Below are 23,201 nucleotides of genomic sequence, written 5' to 3'. Positions count from 1 at the left end.
TTAAATTGTCCCAGTGAAGTTTCTTTTGTTTATGCTGTCTTCTGTAAAGGTAGAGTGGGCATGGCTGTTTTGTATGTAAATGATGGGATATTTAAATATTACAGAAGCAGTTTGCTAAGTAGGGAGTATGGAGATTTGACTGAAGTTGCTGAGCTTGATTTGCCCATTTTTGGGAGTGGAGTTGTGAGAGTTTCTCCAGTTTTACTGGTAGTGAGTTATAGCATAGATTTGTGTATATGAAGCAGAGGGTGAGCAATGTTTTTTGGCATAAGAATAGGAAGCATTAAAGAAGGCCATCAGAACCAGCTGTTTCAGTAGAGGAAATATGAGTATTTTTTTATTAATATATTTTAGTTCTGGTTTAGGCAATTGGAATATAGGAATAAAAGAGAGAGAGAGGAATTTGGAAGTGAAAAAGGATGGTGGTGGTTTGTAGGAGGTATGTGAACTCTTTCAAAACTCTGTCTGGTTGTAGGCGGCTAGAAGGGGTTTTAATAGTATCATTCACATTGTTCTTTTGGGTGCAGCCTCCATTTTGGTTGACTGCCTTCCGATACTGTTTAGCTTGCTTATCAGTTTGGTTTGGACAAGTTTAGATTTTTGTTTCCAGATGGCCGTTTTTGTTGCTGAATTTCTTAGAACTAAAAATATTTATTATGCTTCTCTGGTGGAATTTTGTTTCTAGTGATTTCAACCAGAATCTCTGAGTTAGATTAACTTTTTTTAGCAGCCATAGTAAGTCCCCCCAAACACCTTTATTGAATTATCACTTATGACATAGGTCTTACATACATATAAAATTAATCACACTATAATATAACAGACATTTTACTTTACATATATTGCTATATGTCGTATAACCTAAGCAACATTATATAAATTATTCAATTCCTGCCCTTTTTTCTTAAACACGAGACATCATTATTAAACCATGACATTACATAGGCAGTCATACATTTATACAAATGAAAACAAACCACACTGTCAAAATCCAAATTACAAGCATTTTACATCACAAACCATACTAACACACACCCAGCTGCAAACACTATACATCACTTATAATCTACCCAATCTTTTTCAGTCAGACATTACATAGCTCATTTATGTTCTGCCACCTTTTAAATCTCATTCCTCCCTTGTAAGTGTTGTTCCCACAATTCCCATTTTTTTCCTATGTAGTTTTCTCCTACCCTTTTCTAAATATCTCATTTCCAGTTGTTTCATCTCTGTTGCTATCTAGTGTATTTGGTTTAGATTTTGATTTTGATTTTCTAGTAATTGCTTTTTTGGCAGCCACCATTATTAGGCACAGCAAGGCCCTACCATGCCTAGGCAATTCCGATTTTGTATCATAGCACAGAAAAATCATCTTCCTCATCAGACCAATCTGCCCACCCAGCATTTCTGACCGTGCATCCTGCAGGAAATCCTTAGTCTTGCCAGTTTTCCACACTCCCAGAAAGTATGTTCCCAGTTACCTCTTTCTTCCCCGTCACACCTCCAAAATTTGTTGTCTGCCTCAGGAAAAATTCTGCTCGGTCTACCTGTGTAAACATTTCCAGGCAAAATCCTAAATCTAGATTTTGTTGCATATTTGGGAGACATATATGTATATCCTGCCATTGTTTCTTTGTGAATTGCTTATCCAGTCTCTCTTCCCAATCCTTTTTAGTAACTTTAGTTCTTTAGTGAGCTCAAGTTTGGAATTACTTTTATAAAATCTGCAGGTAGGGTAAAAGTGCTTATTTTTTTAGTTATGTAAGTTTGTTAGTCGGCAGGATTGTTGCTTTTGTAGAGTTAGGATCATTTAATATTGGAGACTGGTCAGTAGTCTGCAGCTCTGTTTTTAGAGAGAGTGCTCTTGGGCCTTATTTTTGTCCAGAAGGTAATCATTTTGGATGTTTTGGGGGTATGGAGTAGGAGAAGACAGGTGAACAGAGGTTACTAAATATTTTTTACTTAGGTGCTGTATCCTCTTGATTTATCATGCGAGATGCTGTTTTTATGGCTGTATTACCATGGTCTTGGTTAGTCTGGTATGTAATGTGGGGTACAGGACATTTGGACCCCGCCGATTCGCCCCTGACCAGTTTGATCCCGGACGGTTGGACCCGAATAAAAAATAATGTAAGTGAAGCCGAAGCATATCAAAGCATAAATAGAAAAGAAAGACTGTTTAAACATTCTTAAAATTGGTTTAGACAGTCTTTTTCTTTTCTATTTATGGGCTTCGACTACACTTTACAAAAAAATGCAATTAGTTAGTTGAATTAATTTGCAGTTTGTAGTTTAGTTGTTTGGTGTGCAGCATTATTATCTCTACAACAGTGCAAGTGTCTTAGCTTTGTAGGTGCAGGTTCAGTTATTATTTACTGTAGCCAGTTCTTTTACATCATATCTTTTGCATCACTGAGTGTTTGGTCTGCATTTAGATAATTTTTACTTATGCACTATATCGATAGTTCCACAGATAATATATAGACATGATACGGATGCAAATGTTTATAATTTGCCAGTTCAAACGTTCGGTCCGGTCATTCGAAAGTAGTGTTTGAGTGAGCTTACACGTTTTAAAGGTTTTTATTAAATTATATTTTGATATTAGATATGTTAGTTTTTGGTGATGCACTCAAGCATATGCTTGAATGTTACATCTGATCGCTTATGTGTTATTTTTTAGTGAGATATTAATATCTGCTTAGGTTGCTATGACAACCTGATACACCATGTTTTATATCCATGTACAGGGGGTTCGTTTCACGATTATGAAGCAGCAGTCATTAAGAATACGTCATTGAATGTGGGATCCTTTTAAGGTTTTTTTTTAGTAAATAGTAGTTATTACTATGTGAATTACTTTTCCGTCATTCATGTATATATATTCGTTATGTGGTGCAGCGGTTAGCGTTGTCGCCTAACAGCAAGAGGTTCTCCCATTCGATTCTCGGCTGGAGCGCCTTCTGTGTGGAGTCTGCATGTCCTCCCTAAGGTCGAGTTACGTTAAAGACATGCAAGTAGGTGCGAGTGTGAATGGGCGTGCCTTCTTTGGAGGTTGTGCATCGGGCTGGCAACTCGGCACAGTAAAAATCCACTGCTAATCATGAGCGGACCGGAGTTCTGCTGTGGTGACCCCTAACCGAGAAAAGCTGAAAGTCTTTGTTATATTTTTCAATATGTTTTATGAGATGTGCACATGCAGCAATGTTTTGTTTAGTTAATTAGTCAGTGGTTATGTGATTTAGGCTTGACCAATGTGGGATAAAACATAACAGTAGTTATTATATTTTAAACATTTATGCGTTATATTTGTACTAACCAATGTAATAAATTAAATAAAAATATTAAAGTAAAAATATATATATTTACAATGAAATATTAACAGTGTTATTATTGAATAATTGATTAAATAATAACATAATGATAAAGTACTTACTAGAATATATTTGGGGTCAAACGGTCTGGGGTCAAATAGTCCAGGGTCGAACTGTCCACTACAAAATCACATATGCAATATATATAAATTTATACATGAAATTGTATAGAAATGCATTGGGGGCGAACAGTCCAGGGTCGAATAGGCCTGCTTCCATAATGTGTCGTGTTGTCCCCTTTCCCATGTTCCTGCTGGTTCATGCAGATTTACTTTGGGTCATTCTATTTCTAACTTATTTTGCTCATTTAGACTCTGGATATTGTTTCTCCTTCTGTGCAGTGTGTAAACTAGTTTTATCTTTACAGTAATGGTGATTGTCAAGTCAGATTCTCATTTATCTTTTATGCCTTAGTTAAATTTTCTTGCTATGTAGTTTTGTTGTCAGTTTTGCAGTGATACTGTTGATTAAAATTATAGCATTGGTTAGAAAGCTGGCTACCTTACTATGTTTTCATTCATACCCTCCTCCAGGCACGTGCTGGTTCATCCAGCTTTCCTTCATGGTAGTCTAATTGTGTGTAGAATATTTCATCCTGGACCCAGTATGTTGTTCTGGACTCTGGAAATTTTACTTCTTGGTAAAAAATTACAGCTTATCATTGCTTATATGTCGGTGTACAGGACTGTAATTGAAAGTCTATCTTTATAAACAAATACTGTCTTTATATTAGTGGCACATTTCAATTCAGAACTAGCTACCTGTGAATTTCCTTATTTCCCCACATTCACCTCTGGATCACGCAGCTTTGTTTCAGGTCACTCTGATTGTTGTGGAACCAGATATAGATACTACATTTTCTGATATATGATTGTAGCTTTTTGATGTTTTTTTTTTCCACTTTGCAAGACCGTGCTGAACATCTGCTTATATAAAAACAATTTGTCTTAGTTGTAGAGTTTTAATTGCATCCTCATTTTATTTAGTTTCTGTCACCATGTCTTGTTTACTTTGCAGGCATAATTTGCAGAGCTTTGACTAGATAGCTGTTTTCAGTTCTGATTCTGTATGTTAATAGAGTTGGTTCTTTCTAAATGACATGCTGTATGTATATTTGTTATACTTCGTTCTGTAAATATACAGCATATTAATATTTTATGTTGCATATGTTTTCATCACACAGTAACACGCCATTTTGTTATTCCTTGGTCTTAGAAGAGAAAAACACTATTTTGTGTGTATGGGCTGATTGTAATATTTGTCTTCTCTTTAGATCTTTTCTATACAGTCCTTTCCTCATATTTGATTATAATGTCTCAAACCTCATATTGTGTTTTACGTTTTCAGTGATCCTCGTGTTTTAATTTTTATTATGGGACCACAGCATGTATCTTGTTTCAGCTTAATGCTCACTGTTGAGATGAGTGTCCTTTGTTATAGAATCGTGTTGATAGTTAGATTAGTTAGGATATTAGTATTAATCACAATTCTGCATTTTATTAGGGATGTATTAATTCTATTTCAAAACACTGTTGGACATAGAAGATATGGGTTAGGCTTGAGGTGGTCCAGACTAGGTTCAGTATTGCTGTACTAAGTTTGATTTTGTTATTTGGCCCATCAGGGTGACCTTGTGCCACACAGTTTTATTCATGCAAATGTTTCCTTGCACAGTTATAAGTTTGACTTTCCTATTTCAACTCATTTTAACCAAATTTATTGTAGCTGTCCATTTCTTGGACTATGGTCAAGTTTTAGTCTCAAGAGGAAACTGGCTTTGTACTTTACAATTTTGGTGCTAATGTTGCTGTTGCCAAGTGATTTGACCCGGCAGCAGTGCATCTTAAATTTTGGTTTGGCCTTAGTCATTGTCATTCATAACAGCAGTAGTGTAGTAAGGATGGGGTGAAGGGGCAGCTGACTGAGAAGCAAGGTTTTAGAGGGTGCAATCAAGAAGTGCAGTTCCTGCATTCTTTGTGTACTGGCATTTCCGAGAGCACTCCAGCAGTGCATGGATGCAATGCCTTCCACATATTTAGATCTGCTACTGCACAGACAGAGACTAAAGGTGGAGGTGTCTTGAGCTACATCAAAAACAAACATACGTCAAGGTTGGTCAAACAAGACGACGTGCTTGAACTTCTCCATGACCAATTTACCATAGGTAGAGTCCCATATCATATCCTTGCAAGCTAGAGATCACCCTCTATGACCCAAGAAACACATAGCTCATACTTAGATCTACTGAAAACACTAACTCTTCAATCCAATCCTATAGTCATGGGGGACTTTGTCCCTTTATAAACCATGAATTCTTCACAACCCCAAACTTGCAGGACCAGTGATTCCTGTTCTTGGTAAACACATACACCCTGGATCAGTTAGTCTGTACACCCACTAGGGAAGCAAACATACTGGTCCTGGTACTCAAAAATATGAGCAAACGTTGACCCCCCCCCCCCCATTGTAGTGTCCTTTTTGGTAATGTCAGACCACTGTGCTGTCTCCTTCAGAATAAAACTCAATGCTGTGACCTCAGTAAACCCTATAACAGTTAGGAACTATTCTAAGGCAAATTATCTATTATTACCTTACAAAGTTTCAAGCCTGGAGAGCACAGCTGCCTCTGCAGAATTGTACATAGAAACCATATAGAGTCATGTTAATAAATTCATAAAGATAGCCGTGCCTACAAGAAACAAGCAATGAGGAAACTCAAAAACAAATTGCCCTGGTGGTGGTACAACAAAAGGAAAAAAGTAATAGCTAAAATTAGGAAGTACAACACCCATTAGAATAAAAAAAACTCTCATCAGGCTAAACAAATAACTTAGATCTACCCAAGCCAGTTTTGAGGTAAACATAGCCTCCCAGGCCAAAGACAACTGCAAGGCTTTCTGTAGCTCTGTTCAAAACCTCAAAGGCAGTACATAACAGTGTTCAGAACAGAAATTATTGTAAATGAAGCCACTTTCAAGGACTCAGAAGTTATAGAAATTCTGCTGGATGACAAATTCATCTCCAGTTTTAACCCCTATCTCCCCCAGTCACCCCCAGAAGTAATAACCATCAAACATAACCCCCCCCGACTATCACTAGGGAGCAGGTCCTGAATGTGTTCTCTCAGGCAAAGAACACCTCATCGATGGGCCCTGATAATATTCCAGGATGCCTTCTAAATTGCCAGAAACACGACTTGTCAGGACCCTTGGAGTCACTATTTAACCATAGTTTCTATACAGGCTTTGTGCCATGTGAATGGCGGACTGCAATGGTCATCTCTGCACAGGAGCAGTCCGGCAGTGTACACTGGGTACTACAAACCCATTAGTCTTGCTAGTCTCATATGCAAAGCCATGGAAAGAATTGCCATGGATATGATTAATAATGTCATAGAGAATCTTCAGACACTTGATCCAACCCAGTCTGGCTTTGTCAAAGGCAGATCATGCCTACTCATTCTGGTGGACTTCTCGAAAAGGTCATCAAAGTAATGGAAGAAGGGAAAACTGTACATTCTGCCTGCCTTGACCTGACTAAGACATTTGATACAGTACAATACCTCTATCAGGCATTGTAAACAAACTTGTGTGACTGGGCATAAATTCTTGTTATGCTAGATAGCCAGCTCGGTCAAGTAGGACCCAGGAAGTTAGGATGGGGAGACCACCTCTGCAAATTGGCTGGTCACTAGCAGAGCCCCTCAGGGCTCTGTTCTAGGCCTGCTCCTTTTTGGAATTTACTTCCCAGAAGTAATAGCCAGTCTTCTGACTGACCAAATTTGCAGATGACTGCATACTAGGAGCAGTCATAGAATCCCTTCAAGACACACGTCCTACAGTAAGGACTAACAAAGACAAGTGACTGGTACCAAAGCCACAGCTTAAAAGCCAGTGCCAAAAAATGCATATTAGTACCCTTTGTGAAGTCAGCCATCCTAGGAAACTACCTCATTGATAACAGACCCCTAAGAGTGGACCAAGTAGTCAGGGTTTGCGAATGTATGTAGATAGCAACCAGGCTTTGCTCAACTTATAAGCAAGAGCATGGCATCTAGGTGCAAGCAGGATGTTCCTCTGTGTTCAGCCCTCATCAGGCACATGCACTAACTAGAACAGAGGTTCCTCACTAAAAGAGTACAGGGCATAAATAACATATCCTGTGCCTGTCATGCAAGGCATCCCTGGATCCTGTTCTGATGGACTTTTTGCTTGTCCGCAAAACCAGAAGCATTAGAACTACTCAGTCTAGGGACTTAAACCTTGATTGCAACATAGTTAGGACATGTTGGTGGGGCAGATATGTGTTTTAGAGAATTATTTTCTCTGTAACAGGATTCCCATCCTTGTCGAGCAGAGTTCTGCTCTAACCCACTTCAAGCAGTAGATGGGAAATCAGAAGTTCACCCCATGTCTAAAACCTACATCTGTACTGGACAGAGGAAGCTTGTAAATCATACCTTATCTTACATATACCGCTTAAAATAACATGTAAGGCACAAAAACTTGCAGGATATTTGGCACCTGTTGTCATTAGCCTATTACACACCTATGAACCTATAAGTGCACATTTGTGAGAAACAGTACGGAATATTTTATTATTGTGCTCAGTATTATTGTTAATTTATTTCACTGCAATCTGATGTGTGGTGTACTCAGTTAGGAAAATGGTTTTAACTGATGGGTACAGTAGGCATCTCTGAATACAAGTGGTTTACCCCTGCTGTTTACTCTTAGTAAACAGTCCATGATCTGTCGTGGCAGGAGTAGCATCACATACTTGTTTTGTATATTCTGAAATCTTTATAAAACTTGTATCGCTATGTCTTATGCTTGTGTGTTGTGGGTCCAGTGTTGCGGTGTATTTAAGAATAACAAGTTGGCCATAATTTCTTTCACTGCTTATCTCAAACAGTCAGTACTGCACATGATTGGTGGCTGCCTTTGCTGGTCTGTCAAGAGCAGGCTGTGTGTGAAGTAACTCATCAATGGTACAGTGGTTTGGTGAGTAGTGTTGCCGTCTCACAATGCGTGGCACTGTGTGAGATCCTGGCTGTGGTTCCTTATGCGTAGAGTCTGCATACCCTCTCCATGTCTCTGAGTTAATCCAAGTGCTGTGGTTTCTTCCAGCACCCCAAATGCATGATGTAGGTGAATTGGAATTCCTACAGTTTGCATGTAGGTAGGCATGTAGTATGTGTGCATGCAAACAGAAAAGGGCACTTTTTTATGGTTTGAGGACACACAATATTGCTAGCCCCATGTATAATTCTTCTAGGTGGTAGTAAAAAAAAAAACTTTTAGCAAATTATTATCTTTCTAAGCTAAGGCTTTAAATGCCTCACAGAAGAGCCAGACCCACAGAGCTTTGGCACCCTAGTGGTTGTCTAACCCCAAATTATGTAAGTGAGTTTTGGCACATACTTAGTAATGACCTCTGCTCTAAGCCACCAAGATTGGGGTTTATTTTTATGTATTTCTGTGTTATTTGTTTACCAGGTACATGGTGTGGTTAAAGACCCTTTTCAGCCACAACCCGGAAGAAAGAATGCATAAAAGAGAACATACAATAAATGTTTCATGACATGTAATTTTCAGTTCTATGCAGTATAGTACAATATTGTATGGTTTCATTTGGCTGAGATTTAGCTATTAGATTATTTAGAAGGCAGATTCAAAGCAGACTTGTGTTGGCATTCTGGATAATAATGATAAATCAGACAGTATCTCTGAAGCATTTGCAAATGATGACTTCTTTGTGTTCATGTAATTTTTTTTTTTAAGTCCTGGATGGAATTTTAATACTTAATGTCAGGTGGGAGCTTGTTCTGTAATGTTGGACTTATTCTGGAGAATGCTTATTTCCCCAATACAGTCTTGAAAGGTGATCTGCTTAGCGTAATGATGCTGTCTTGTGTGTTTCTTAAGGTATATCTTGATTCTCTTGAGTGGATGTTTTCTTCTCAAAGGGGACACTAGCCTAGTTTTAAAATTTTGAACATTAGGATACTGAGAAATAGGGGCGGCCACGTTGGTGCAAAGGTTAGCATTGTCGCCTCACAGCAAGAGGTTCTCCTGTTCAATCCTCGGCTGGGTGCCTTCTTTGCAGAGTCTGCATGTCCTCCCTGTGGTCACGTGGGTTTCCTCCGGGTTCTCTGGTTTCCTCCCACTTCCCAAAAACATGCTGTAGGTAGATTGGACACTCTAAATTGGCCCTAGGCATGAGTGCTTGTGTGTGCCTTCGGTGGAAGGTTGGGTGCTGGGCTGGCAACTCGACACCGTAAAACTCCACTGCCAGTCATGAGCGGACAGGTGATCCGCTGTGGCGACCCCTAACTGGGAAAAGCCGAAAGAAAAAGAAGAAGGATACTGAGAAATAGGGTTGCTCTTTCAGTTGTAGGCAACAGTCCTATTTTTTGTTGAAGGTTGTGTTTGTTTGTATAAGGAGGGGCTAGGGATGGTCTGGTCATTATTTCCTTAAATTCCCTCACAGGTGTGCACAGAAGGTCATTATTTCTTGTATAGCAGCAGTGTTCTATTTAAGAGCAAGAAGTTAGACTGTGTTATTGTGATTATTTTTTTCACTTTCCTTACAATTAAACATCAGTTATACAGATGGCTACATTTTGGGGTTAGGGGTAAGAAGGCATGCTGTTTCTATGTATGTGACAGCAGCAGATTAAAATATGTTACAATGTTCTGGTTTTTTTTATTTATTTTTTTTATTTCAGTTTTGCCCAAATCTGATATCAGTGTGGTATACAAAGGGTTGTTGTTTTTGGGGGGTAGGGACGAGGAGATGTGCTGTATGTATGTTTGACAGCAGTCACTTTAAATATATGACTGTGGCCTTTTATGCCTTGAATTTCATCGTAGTCTAAAACCAGAGGACTAAACAGATGATGACTGTTTTATTTGCAGCGATGGGACAGGGACTATCCCCAGATACAGTTTGTGCATCCTCTGAAGCATTTAATTTGTTGGTTTATTTTGAACTGCTATTTTGTTAGACACAGCTTATTTCTACCTTGAAAAAATAATAAAATTGAATTTATTTCCATAATTATGTTTTTTGTCCTAGCCATCACTTGATCTATAGGTTAGAAAAAGCATTGAAATGCTCCAAAGAGCATCCCTAACTGCATGGCTTTGGGGGTAGCTACCCCTGCTTAATTCATTTATTTATTTCAAAGTTATATCCGTGCACTGTTGGCCAGTTAAGGTGTGTTGAAAGCATGCATGAAAAAGGAAAGTTTAAGAGGATGATTGAATCTATTTTCTTATACTTTTTCATGTCATTACTGGATGAAGATGCACCTCAGACTTTCCAGAATCCCCAGTAACCTCCATCTTATTTCAGTTATTTCTTCCACACTTATTACAATTACAATTCTGTTTTGGCCAGTTAATGTACACTGAAAAGATGCAGTAAAGTGATAAAGAAAAAGATAAAATGTGAGACAAAGTTGAAAAAATGAAATTGGGATTATGTGGGGAGGCCAGGATTGGGCGTTGATCAGGGGGCACCAGGGGATGGGGTGAAGCGTGGCAGTGGAAAGTGGTGAGGAGAGGCAATGTAGAACTCTCTACATAGGGTGCTGTTTCACCTAAGGCTGGCCCTACAGTCCACTAATGTACAATTTCTTACATATTTTGTCTGCCTGGTAGACTATTTTCTTGTTCTCTGGTTTGTTGCATGTTCAAACAATTTAATGACAAAATAGTATGCTGATAAAATTATCTACAGTGCAGCTAAGTTACAGATGTTTATCACACACTTTATCAGTGTCTGTTAGTACATATAGAATGCACTGATAAAAAATAGTTTGCAGAATGGAATAATTGTACAAACCTTTTTAGCAGTGTTAAAACTACACGTGTGTTGTATTAGTATAGGTTCCCTTTAAAATACAACATAGCAATTATGTTTCACCCAATGGTTCTTTATGTATCAATTTTGAAGCAGGTTTTCTTTTCTGTGAGATTTTTGTTTAGTGACAAGTATTCATGTTATTTTGGCTAAAACTCAAACTGTGTCACTTTCCTCTTATTTATAATTGATGTAAATCTGAACATGTAATATGCATGTAATTTTGTAAGTAATTAAGAAATGAACAACTTTTGATTTTGCACTCTTATTTCCTTATGTTATGTAGAGTTGCACATTTATTTGTTTAGATGTATGAACAATGTTTTATTGTATTTCTTGTTCATTTACTTGTATATGTGTGTGTGTGCACGCGCGCGCCCGGGTGTGAGAGAGAGAGTTCGTGCCAACCTAGAGAATGAGTGATCAGTTAAAACACAAGTAATAATTTGCTCTTTGCCTGAGATGCTGATCTTGAATGCTTTACAACCTAAAATGTGAGTCCTCATGCATTAATATATTTAGTAGAGAACACACAAACACAGGCAAAGAATATCCTGATAAATGAATAACTCTCAACTAAGTTTCACCTGAAGGGAACCCTTTAAGGTACCATTTGTTTTGTTAGTGAGTTTCTGCATAGTGTTAGACCAAAACTAACTTTGTTTTATGTTTTGTTTCATGTTTCAGGCTCTTGATGGTTTTTTTATAGCAGTAATGACAGATGGGCACATATTGTATGTGTCTGAAAGTGTAACTCCTTTACTTGAACATTTACCAGTAAGTATTACATTCACTGCTTTTATTTCATATCTTTAGCTACTAGAAGAATAAAACTGCAATGCATCTTAAAATGTCCTTTTTATAATGTTGATTATATTTTACCAAGTTTAATACTAGGCTATATCGTTAGTTAGTTGCATTTTGTTGTTAATTGTGGTATAGGTTACAGGTGGTTACTATCTACTGTCCCAAGAGCCATTTTAAGCCTAGCCAGGCTTACTCCAAATTTACCAGAATATTGCTGACATGTTAATACCACAAAGAATTTTAGGGTTACGATATAGGCTTGTACACATCAAACTTTCACAGGCTGCCCCTGTCCATTAGAGATATACGTTCCAAACTACGGGTAAATTAGCAATTTCCCATTCATTGCTCCAAGTTACATTTGAGTAGGGTTAGGTATGAACTTTAATTCGCATGGATGGGAAACTTGTGTCAGAAAAGGGAGAAATCTTTTTTAAGATGCACACCTGTCCCACCAACATGTCCTGTTTATGTTGCAGGTGAAGTTTAGGTAATTAGATCAGGTATTTCTAATGCTGTAAATGGATGTGCAGATCCATCATTGTAGGATCAAAGAATGTCCTGTAGGCTAGACATAAATTGCCATGCAGTAGTCTGCTAGAGACTGAGTACAGGATGAGGGCTTTGAGATGGTCCTTATAATACTTGTTTACTGCCTGTATTATTCTACTAACTAGCCTCTGTTCCCTCAAGTTATTGGAAGTGCCTGGTCAGGCACTTGCCGAAGGGTGTATTGTACTCTGTTGGTCTGACGAGAGCTAAGTACAGCAGAACTGTTACCTCCTCGAACCTGGATAACATATCCTTACTTCTAAGTTGTGCAATAGAATGATTTTCTTACCACAGTTGACACACAATCAAAGGTCAGGTTACTCTCAGATCCATGACCACTGGGATGTGTTATCAGTGTGGTAATTACTGGGGTGGTTGTCTTTCCAAAAGGTACAGTTATGCATTTTTCACATTGACTTTTTAGTCCATAGCTCTGGCACCATTTGTCTGTCTGTGTCAGGCCGTCATGAATGGGTATCTATATCTTTAGGAAATTTAGTGATCAAGCCTAGTTTGTAGTCATCTGCAAACTTGGTCAACCAGTTGCCTTTAATGTTTGCCTTGTGACTGCTGTGGGGTGTTTGGAGCTGCTGTTTTTGGATGTTCTGGAAGGTGAATCCACGCCTGCCATGGGAGTATCAAAGAGAGAGGGAGGGATGCGGAGCTGTCTGCAGACAAAGGAAGTATTATGTTTGAGTAAACAGGCATGGACCTTTAGAGTGTGAAAGACTGATTACTAGAGAAGTTGGCCTATCAAGAAGGAAAGGAATTGAACTGTGAATATTTAATGAGTTGATTCGAGTCTTAGTTTTGTATATAATGTGGTTGAAATGATACAACGTCATTGTAAATAAATTACTCTGAAACCACCCAATTAGTGTACACAAAGTCTGCAAATATTACATTTATGATTATTTAGTGGACAGTATTTAGTCTGACTATATTTTGATACTTACATCTCTGCCTGCAAATACATACCCATTGTGAGTTGATTTCCACACTTGTAAAAAAAAAAAAAAAAAAAAAAAAAAGTCTTGGATTTGTGCTTCAGGAAGGATTGCAATTTTTTCAGTTGACAGACTATGATTTCTGCTGTGTTGCTCTGAAATTTAGAGTGCATTTTTTAAGTGAATTCTTAATTGAGTACTAAACAAAGTGAGGCTTTTTACCTGACCCAGAGGCAGAGAGTAGCTAGAGGTAGTGCCAAAGTAATACAGAGAAAGAAGTAAGTTTAAAAAGAAGTGTATGACATGTAAAGTGGTGGTGGAATAACAAGTACTGTTAAGTGTTTTGGTACAGTGATATTAAATAACTGGAAGATTGCTTACTAAAATGTATGTATAGTGAATATTCTAAGCTGCTGGAAAAAATATTCTTTCAGTATGAAACATACTCAAGAATGAACAGATAAATATGGTATAACTGTGCTGAATTTTCTGAATGTATCCTTAAAGCACTGTAGTGTTGATTACCTGTGATTTGAGGAAAAGCTGTGTGAGTTTCTATAGTAAATAAAAATAAGGAAAAGTAGTGTGCTTAGAAAGTAAAGTAGTGGCTGATATAAAGAATGTTGGGCAGTTTGTGTTATTTTGATGTTTGTGTTTTAATTACTTTTTTGGGAACAAATTGGACAGTTGTAGTGCGTGTACAAGTTTTTTTTTTTTAAGAGTAGTGAGTCAAGCAGATATTCTTCCATATCACTGTTGCAGTATTCTTTACAGTAGGGATCCCTTCCAAGGGCAGCCCAATGTCTGGCCAGTATACCAAAGCCTTTTGGTTGTAAAGGGTACACAGTACATCACACGTATGCTCCCTACGCATTATGTAGCGCATAAAGGTGACGTCCAGATGTACCATCCTCAGAACTTCTTTTCTGCCAGTCCGAACACCATCTGCAATTTTCAGTCTGAATGCTCATTCATCTGCTGGTTTTACCGCTTTTCGATAAGCACCCCATTGGGATTTTTGATTTTGTTTACCTTACATTTGCCTTGTAATCTGGTTAAAGGGGTTCATGACATCCAGAAAAGGAAAATGCGAGTGCAGGAGACGTTCCCCATAAAGATTGTCACGAGCAGTGATTGTTCTATTTAGGCGCTTATCACGACCATACATCTTGCGAGATTTGTCAGTCTTTTGTCCCTAAGATGATGAGGAGTCTACTTTCTTCCTTAGTGATTTATCTTGAGAACCAACAACTTAAATTGTTGGTTAAGGATCTCATGAAAGAATTTTCCCAGCCCAAGGGCCAGACGTCGATGAATAAAAAGGCTAAGAAAGCTTGGTTGGTTTCTTAGGCTGCACTCCCTCCTCTGGACGTCTTTCTTGAGACTAGTGAAAGCCCAGAGGAGCATCTGGTTTCATTTTTAGATTCCTATGCTTTGACTGCTTCAGAGGCCAATATGGACCCAACACCACTCATGCCTTTGGAGGTTTTGCAGATGTCCACCTCAGATGTTCAGGGGGAACTGAAGCTGGTTATTACTGAAGGGCCTAAGGGTGTTCCTCAAATTTTAGTTATGGAAGAGAGGTCCCAACTGTCATTATTGAGTGCCTTCAGGGGGTCAGAGTCTCCAAAATGTTTCATGGCTGACATCCCACTCAAAAAGAAACAGAAATCTAAACATATTTTGTCTGCTCCCAACGATCCTCAGAATGAATGGCAGAACTTCACTCAAGGCTTGTTTAATGCCTTTATAGCCATCAGGCCTCCAGAGGGCATTTCTGTTCCTGCTCCCCTGGTCTTCTACTCCTCTAAGGTTACCTAGGGAACAGGATAATAATGAAGGGAATGGTGCTGATTCTGATGACGAGTCCCTGACTTACTCCTCCCAGATTCTTTCGCCACTGGATTATGGTTCTGAGGAAGAAGAGTCTGTCACTCCCGACTCTCCTTTAGAGGAGATTTCATTTGGTGATACTGTTTTCAGAATGATGGACTTTTTCAAATGGGACTGTGCTCAAGTGTCTGATGTTCAGAAGAGGTACTATGAGCTTTTGCAGATGGGGTCTCTTAGGCCCTCTGCTGTTCCTCCCATTCTTACTGCCTTGATGGATGCTTTTCCTACTGCTTCTCAGGCTCCTGATTCTCAATCCCTAGCTCCCAAAAAGTCTGATAGGTTTATAAAGTGCCTGACGACTGCAAGTTTCTATAGAAGTGTCCATCCGTTGACCCTGGCATCAGTGGCTTCTGATAAGCCTTCCAAACTGTTGCCTTCCACTAAATTGCTGCCATCTTATAGGGGTAACAGAACCATGGAGAGACTGAGTAAGAAGGTGTATACTTCTGCTACCCTAGCATTTAGGGCTGTTAATTATCAGACACACATGACTAGGTATGTTTTGGCTGTTCTCTCTCAAGCCTTATGGGCTATTTCTGATCTCCTTGATTCTGAGAGGAAGGCACCTGCTTTTTCTCTGCTTGGGACATCCTCCCAAGTAGCTCATCATTCCATTAAATGCAGCTATGATGCATCCTCTAGGGCTGCTGCTTCTGGATCTGTTTTGAGGGGCCATTCCTGGTTCAGACTTCAGCCTTTACTTGATGATATCAAGGGTAAACTGATGGATGCACCTCGGGATGATAAACATTTGCTTGGTGCTGCTGCAGAGTTGTTTAAGTCCCTGCAAGAAGAGGGCAAGACCCCTGCCCAGGTTTCAGTGGAATTATCCTAATAAGCCTGCCTTTGGCCATAGACAGTTTCGCCTTCCCCCCAAAGCTAAAAAGGGTGGTAGAAAGGCTCCCCCTGCTAAGGCTACCCAAACTCTTTCTACTAAGAAACCTGCTTTTCCTGACAAACTAAGTGCTGTCTGATTGTCCTATTCTTCACAGTCACATTCCTTTTTCTCTGCGTCTTTCCCTGTCTCTCCCTATTTGGGTAAAAGTCACCCAAGACTCCTGTTTTTTTCCCATAATTCATCAGGATTATTACATGGTTTGAAAATCTCTTCCTCCCTTTCTGCGTATTCCTCAGCCTCTTCAGGAGCAGTTGCCCTTTTTTTCCAGAGGTGCTTCAAGCCCTGTTGGCTCAAGGAACAATTCAAGAAGTTCCAACTCTTCACGGGGGGGGAGGGGTTTTACTCCAGAAGATTCTTGGTATCCAGGAAACAAGACACCTGGAGACCCATTCTGGATCTTTCTCAGCTAAACACTTTTTTGAAGGTCCCTTCCTTCTGGATGCTGTCCCTTCAAACCTTGTTTTCTGTGCTTCTTCCTCAGGCTTTTCTAGTTTCCTCTGGATCTCTAGGATGCTTATTTTCACAATCCTATTCATTCCCATTTTCAGGAAGTTTTTACATTTGTGTTGCTTTTTGGCATTTTCAGTTCTCTCCTTTGCCCTTTGGCCTTTCTACTGCCCCAAGGGTATTCACCAAATGCCTTGCTCCTGTGATTGCTTTTTACAGACTAATGGGGATCCAAGTCTTTCCTTACTTGGACAACCTCCAATTTCTGGCATCCTGTCCTGAGATCTTATTGCAAAATCTTCACTTTGCAGTCTCCCTTCTGCAGAGCCTGGGGTTCACTATAAATCTCAAAAAGTCCTTTCTGACTCCTTCAAGATCATGTTTTTCTGGGGTGCAAGATCCAGACTGTGCCTGTGCTGGCATCCCTGCCTCCTCCTGAGGCCCTAACTCTCATTTCCTTTTTTCAGTCCCTTCTTCCTCTCATGTCAGTAACAGCAAGGGAATTTGTGAGAGCTCTGGAGTTCATGGCTTCCACTACTCATCTGCTTCCTTTTTCCAAACTCCTCATGAGAAAACTTCAGTAGTTTCTAAAGTCAGTTTGGCTTCAGCATTCTCATCCCCTTGATTTCTTAGTTCCTCTTCTTCCATGTCTCAAGCAGGAACTTCAGTGGTGGATTCAGCAGTTGACTCTCAATCCAGGCCTTTTCATCCACCTCTTCCTTCTCAGGAGCTGTTCACAGATGCCTCAGATGTGGGATGGGGAGCAGCTTTCAGATCCCTAAAGCTGCAGGGAGACTGGTAGCCTCTTCAACAGAAAGACCACATCAGCATCAAGCAGATTACAGCTCTTCTGCTGGCTCTTCAGGCTTTTCATCCTGTCTTCTCCCCTGGACCTCTCAAGGTGTTTATAGACAATACCGGAATGATGTGGAATGTCAGCAAACGGGGGTGGGGTGGGGGGGACAAAGTCTTGTCTTCTTTGTCAGTTAGCTGTCCTAGTGTGGGAACTAGCTGTCCAGTTCCAAGTGACTCTTTAGACAGTTTACATTCCTTCAGGTCAAAACATTGTGGCAGACTCTCTGAGCAGGCCCATAACTCAATCCCACAAATGGATGCTTCACAGGGATGTGTTTCTGGGCATTGTCCACCAGTGAGGTACTCCTCAAATGGATCTTTTTGCCTCCCCTCTGAACAGACAACTTCCTCTATTTTGTGCCAGAATCCTAGGTCCTCTGGTTTATAAGGTGGACACCCCCTCTTTTTCTGGGAAGGGGATGTTTCTTAATGCTTTTCTTCCCCTTCCTCTCATTCCAAAAGTCCTGTTCAAAATTCAACAGGTTGCTCCCAAAATCTTGTTGATGACTCCATTTTGGCTGAGACAGCATTAATTCCCTCCTCTTCTGCATTTAGCCAGGGGCAATCATCACAAGTTACCTCACAGGGTGGACCTACTTACACAAGACAAGAAATCTCTCATCCATCCCCACCTGACCACTCTTCAGTTGACATTGTGGATGATAGGATTGTGATTCCACATAGACACCTTTTTTCTGAAGACTTGCTTAGGTCCTGCAGGAGCACAGGAAACCCACTACTAGGAAATCATACTTGTCCAAATGTAAGAGGTTTTCTGATTAGTGTCTTTCTCATAATGTGGATCCACTTTCTGTGGATGATCCCTTGGTTCTCTCTTATCTGTGTGAATTGCTCAATGCTGGGGTGGCTTATTCTTCTGTTATGGCCCACTTATCAGCTGTTTTTGCTTGTCTGCCTTGATTACCTCCTTTAGCTTCTAGATTTCAAGCTAAACAATCCCTTAAAGGTGTCCTTCATCTTAAGGTTCCCAGGAAGCCTGTTTCTCCTTCCTGGGATCCGAATTTTGTTTTAGAAAAATTGACCAAGGCTCCTTTTGAGCCTCCAGCCTCATCTTCCTTGCAAAATTTCTTTTGGAAGACTGTACTTCTGTTAGCCTTTACTTCTGGCAGATGTGTGTCTGAGCTTCAAGCCCTTATGGCTTGTCCCCCTTTTGTGGTGTTTCATAAGGACAGGGTGTCCCATCATACTAATCCTTCCTTCTTTTATGCCCAAGGTGGTGAATGAACTAGTTGTCTCTTAATCAGTGTATGTATTTGCCCACTTTTTTCTCTTCTCCTTAATCTGTCAGTGAGAAGGTGCTGCACACCTTGGATGTGCATAGACAATTCAGATTTTATTTGGATAAGACTAATACTTTTTGTAAATCTGCTCAGTTCTTTGTTTCCTTTCACCCTAGATCCTTAGGTTTGGCTGTTTCCAAACAAACTATTTCTTCTTGGCGTTCTAAAACCATTTCTTTTTGTTATTCCTTTCATGGTACAAGCCTTTCTTCTTCTGTTAAGGCTCATTCTACAAGAGATGTGGCCTCTTCTGATGTTGTTCTCAAGGGTTTGAATACTAACTCTATTCTTGAGATAGCTACCTGCACTTCTGCGCATAATTTTGCCAAACAATTCAAGTTGGATGGAATTTCCAGAGCTAGAGCTGGTTTTGCTAGGGTCATCCTTCTTAGCTTCTTAGAGAGCTCTGCTGGTCCTTCCTCCTCTGTCTCTGCATCTTGAGCTTTGGCAGTCTCCCTGTTGTAATGAATACTGTAACAGTGAAATGGACATTCATAGTACAGTTGTGTAAAATCTTAGTATAACGGTAGATGTCCTTCTCTTCACTCCCTCCCTCCACCCCCTGGTCCATTTCTCTTCTGGATGTCTTGCATTCCTACTAGGGCTCTCAGTTCTGAGAATGGTACGTCCGGATATCACCTTTATGGCCTACACTATGCAAGGAGCACACAGGTGATGTTATGGCATCCCTTAAACCAATCTAAAGGCTTTGTTATTCTGGCCAAATGTTGGGGTGCCCTTGGCAGGGGATCCCTACTGTAATGAATACTGCAACAATGAAGAGGAGGACATCTTCCGTTATGGTAAGATTTTACACAACTGTACTTTCTAATTTATTGATCAGTGTTTTGTATATGACCCATTAAATTTATATACATTAATCACAGCACAAAATTTAATTCATAGCTGCTGTTATATTTTCATAGAACATGGTAATAGATCTATTTTCACCATGTGCATGCTGATATATGGTTTCAAGTCCCAGCCTTTCCAATTCTGATAATAACTTATCCAATATTACCTTCTCCATTATTTTTCCACAACATGAAAGTAGACTTAAGGGTCTAGTAAATAATAGATGTAATGATATTGTAAGTTCTTGCTGAAATGTTCTCAGGTCATTATTAGTAATTTTGAATCCTGCCTGTGCTTTGTTGGATTCAGTTTGCATAGTTGTTTTTCAATATAATCAAATTTGGTTCCTGTATCTGAGGTAACTGGATGTCACTAGGACAACTTATTACTCTTTTATGTGGAGCCAAACTGTTTTGCATAACATTTTATAAATATATCTATAATCTGTTATGTTTGAGAATACATTTTAGAATCTACACACAGTTTATCAATTTGTATGTCTTTACTTTTTTCACATCTTATGTATCTATAAAATGCCTTCCTGTTATGCCATGTATATATACATTATTCTTGATCTGGTCTTCCACTATGCTTAATTTGTTTGTCCAGCTTGTTTATTTTAGTTTTCAAAGTTGTAGTATGGCCTATTTTCCATTTCTTATATTTTTTTGTCTCTCGCCTTAATCAAATATCTTTTTCTTAAGGAAGTATATCCTCCTGACGTTGTGTGCCTATATCCTAATGTTAAACTTTTTTTTTCTTCATTTTTTGCATTTATACAATTTCTCTTTCAAAACTTTCTACATTCATTCTGCAGTTTTTCCACTCAAAGCATCACTCCAGTTATTTTTACAAAGTGATTGTTTTGCTTCCATATAATTTGTTATTAATCTTCTGTGCATTGGTTTAGATTTCAGTTTGGTAGAATTGTCTCGCAACAAATTAACATTTAATAACCACACGATCACTTTACATCAAAGGTGGTAAAATGTGTTATGAAGTAACTAATTTCTTTAGGAACACAAGCAATGTCTAGTATGTTCCATTCCCTGGTAGGTTTTTACAGACTGAATACAAACAAAAAAATACTTCCAACAACCAGGTACCTGTGTCCAAATACACACACAGTCCAATTAGCAAGAATAAGCAGACAGACCCAGGCAAGGCTCTTCTCTCCAGTGTAAAAAAATAGGTTTATTCACAGTACAAACTGCACAAGTGCTTTCACAGACAGTTTCATCAGGTCCTTAAAATGACATAAAATTGCCCCCTCCTTTTATACAACTATTTACAAATCACATGACTTTACTAATAATTCATCACATGACACTGGCATTACTTCAAAACAATTCCAACACAATAAAACATTTTATTAAAAATAAAATAAAAATATAAAACACTCTTTAAATTATCTACACAGAGGTCTTGATTTAAGTTTAGGTCTTAGGGGGACATGGTCATTCAGGCCATGTCTTGCATCCCCCCTTAATTTAACTATGCATGTTGCTTCTAACTCCTCTGTGTGATTACGTATATCACCTGCTCTTACACTTGGGTAAATCCTGCCTATTGCCATAAACTTAAAAACATGCGATGGATCTGTGCTAATAACATGTTTGAATAAGGCACTAACTTTGTTCCTTTTACTAATATGATACAAGTGTTCACGAATCCTGTCTTTCAAACGCCTATCAGTCTTCCCAATATAAAATTTCCTACAGTTTAAATAATGAGCAAGATAAATTATATGTTTAGTTTCACATGTGGGACTAACTTTAAGTTTATGGCAATAGGCAGGATTTTCCCAAGTGTAAGAGCAGGTGATATATGTAATCACACTGAGGAGTTAGAAGCAACTTGGATAGTTAGATTAAGGGGGGATGCAGGAAATGGCCTGATGAAGCTGTTTGTGAAAGCGCTTGTGCAGTTTGTACTGTGAAGAAACCTGTTTTTTACATTGGAGAGAAGAGCCTTGCCTGGGTCCATCTGCTTATTCTTGCTATATGTTGTGAATAGTTTCCTTAGTAATGTTGTTGAATCAATGTTGTTCCAGTGTGTTTCGGTAAATTTATGTCCCCAGCCATTATTATTCTTCCCTCTTGTATTTCATGCAAGAAGTGTATGAATTCCTCTTAGTCATCTGCACTTGACTTTGGTGGTGTATACACTTGCAGCAATTATGTTCCAGGGTTGTCTTTATTTGTTGTATTTGATGGCAAGTTAAAGGACCAGGTTTCTACTATTATGACATCATCTTGCCTCCATCTCATGAACATTGCTGTTATCTTATTCTGCCTACAGCCATTCCTGTAGTGGTACTTTCCCTGGTTCCTACCCATGTAGTGTACTTTAACACACTGTACCTAGGGCTTCCATGCTGTGCACTTGACCACTTGCAGTTAGCAGAAAGTTCTGCACATCAGCAACTTACTGTGGGTATCATGTCACCAACTCCCTACTACTGTTTTGCATGGGCTCCATTGGCTCTTTGTTTTCACAATGTGCATGAACTACAATGTCTGCTTGTTTGACAGCAACATTGTAAAGTACTGATCTTTATGTGCTTGGCACTACACATATTCTGTCTGCCTCATTTTTTCAGTTTTCCTTTCCTGCAGTTAGATGCCATGCTGGCTGTTTGCACTTCTGGAGGATATGGCTAGAAACTTCTGGAATACATGCCTTTTCTTTTTTTGCCACAACCCAGGAACATCCTGCCTAGGTGGCTGAGGGATTCATCCAATATGAATGGTTCTGAGCACTGTCTTAAGCCTTGCAACTAAAGTGGCAGTCATATTTATCTTGTGTGATAGCCTTGATTCTAGTATGTGCATGAACCCGTGTTTTATTATTTGCATCCTGTGTTCTTTCTGTGTATATTTTTTGTAATGGCTGTCTTATTAGTTCTGTTTTCTAAATATTGCATTTATGTAGCCTTTTTATTAAGTACATGATTTTTAAGCATTTAAGTAAACTTTAACTTATGGAGACAGGAAAATATTAATGAAATGTTACCTCATGCTTCCAAATGAAAAAAAGTATTTACTATTTAATTTGACTTAAATTCTAAACTCAAGCTCAGCTTTTTTAATTATATACCTTAAATGGGAGGTTGGCATAATGAGTAAGGTTTCTAGCTTACAGACACAAGGTGCAAGGTTTGATTCTCACATGGGGTAGTTGGCTAGGGTTGAAATGGCTCACAAGGGCAGTTAGCCTAGTACTAATGTATGAAACTAAATGTTATTGGTTTTACTGTGTTGTATGAGAAAAATGAGCTTGATGAAATGTGTTCTTCTTTCAGAAAAGAATAGACATTAGAGGCAGCTACTTTGTTATAGCCTCTCTCAGTATGGATTTCCATTGAAAGAGTGGCAGATACTTAGGCAAGTTAATTTAAATC

At 39.0% G+C, this 23,201-nt stretch overlaps 1 protein-coding gene across 1 annotated transcript in view; it reads left to right on the top strand.

The window, feature by feature from the left end:
* Window positions 1–23,201, top strand: part of CLOCK (clock circadian regulator) — a 2,173,159-nt gene that overhangs the window by 1,017,321 nt on the left and 1,132,637 nt on the right. The window contains exon 9 of the mRNA XM_044062477.1: window positions 11,931–12,020. Within this exon, the coding sequence (XP_043918412.1) occupies window positions 11,931–12,020 (90 nt within the window). The remainder of the gene's footprint in view (window positions 1–11,930; window positions 12,021–23,201) is intronic.

Source organism: Protopterus annectens, chromosome 2.part1 (assembly GCF_019279795.1).
Source record: "Protopterus annectens isolate FY-2018-M chromosome 2.part1, PAN1.0, whole genome shotgun sequence".
NCBI classification, from domain to species: Eukaryota; Metazoa; Chordata; order Ceratodontiformes; family Protopteridae; genus Protopterus; species Protopterus annectens.
This window is presented reverse-complemented; position numbering and strand designations above follow the sequence as displayed.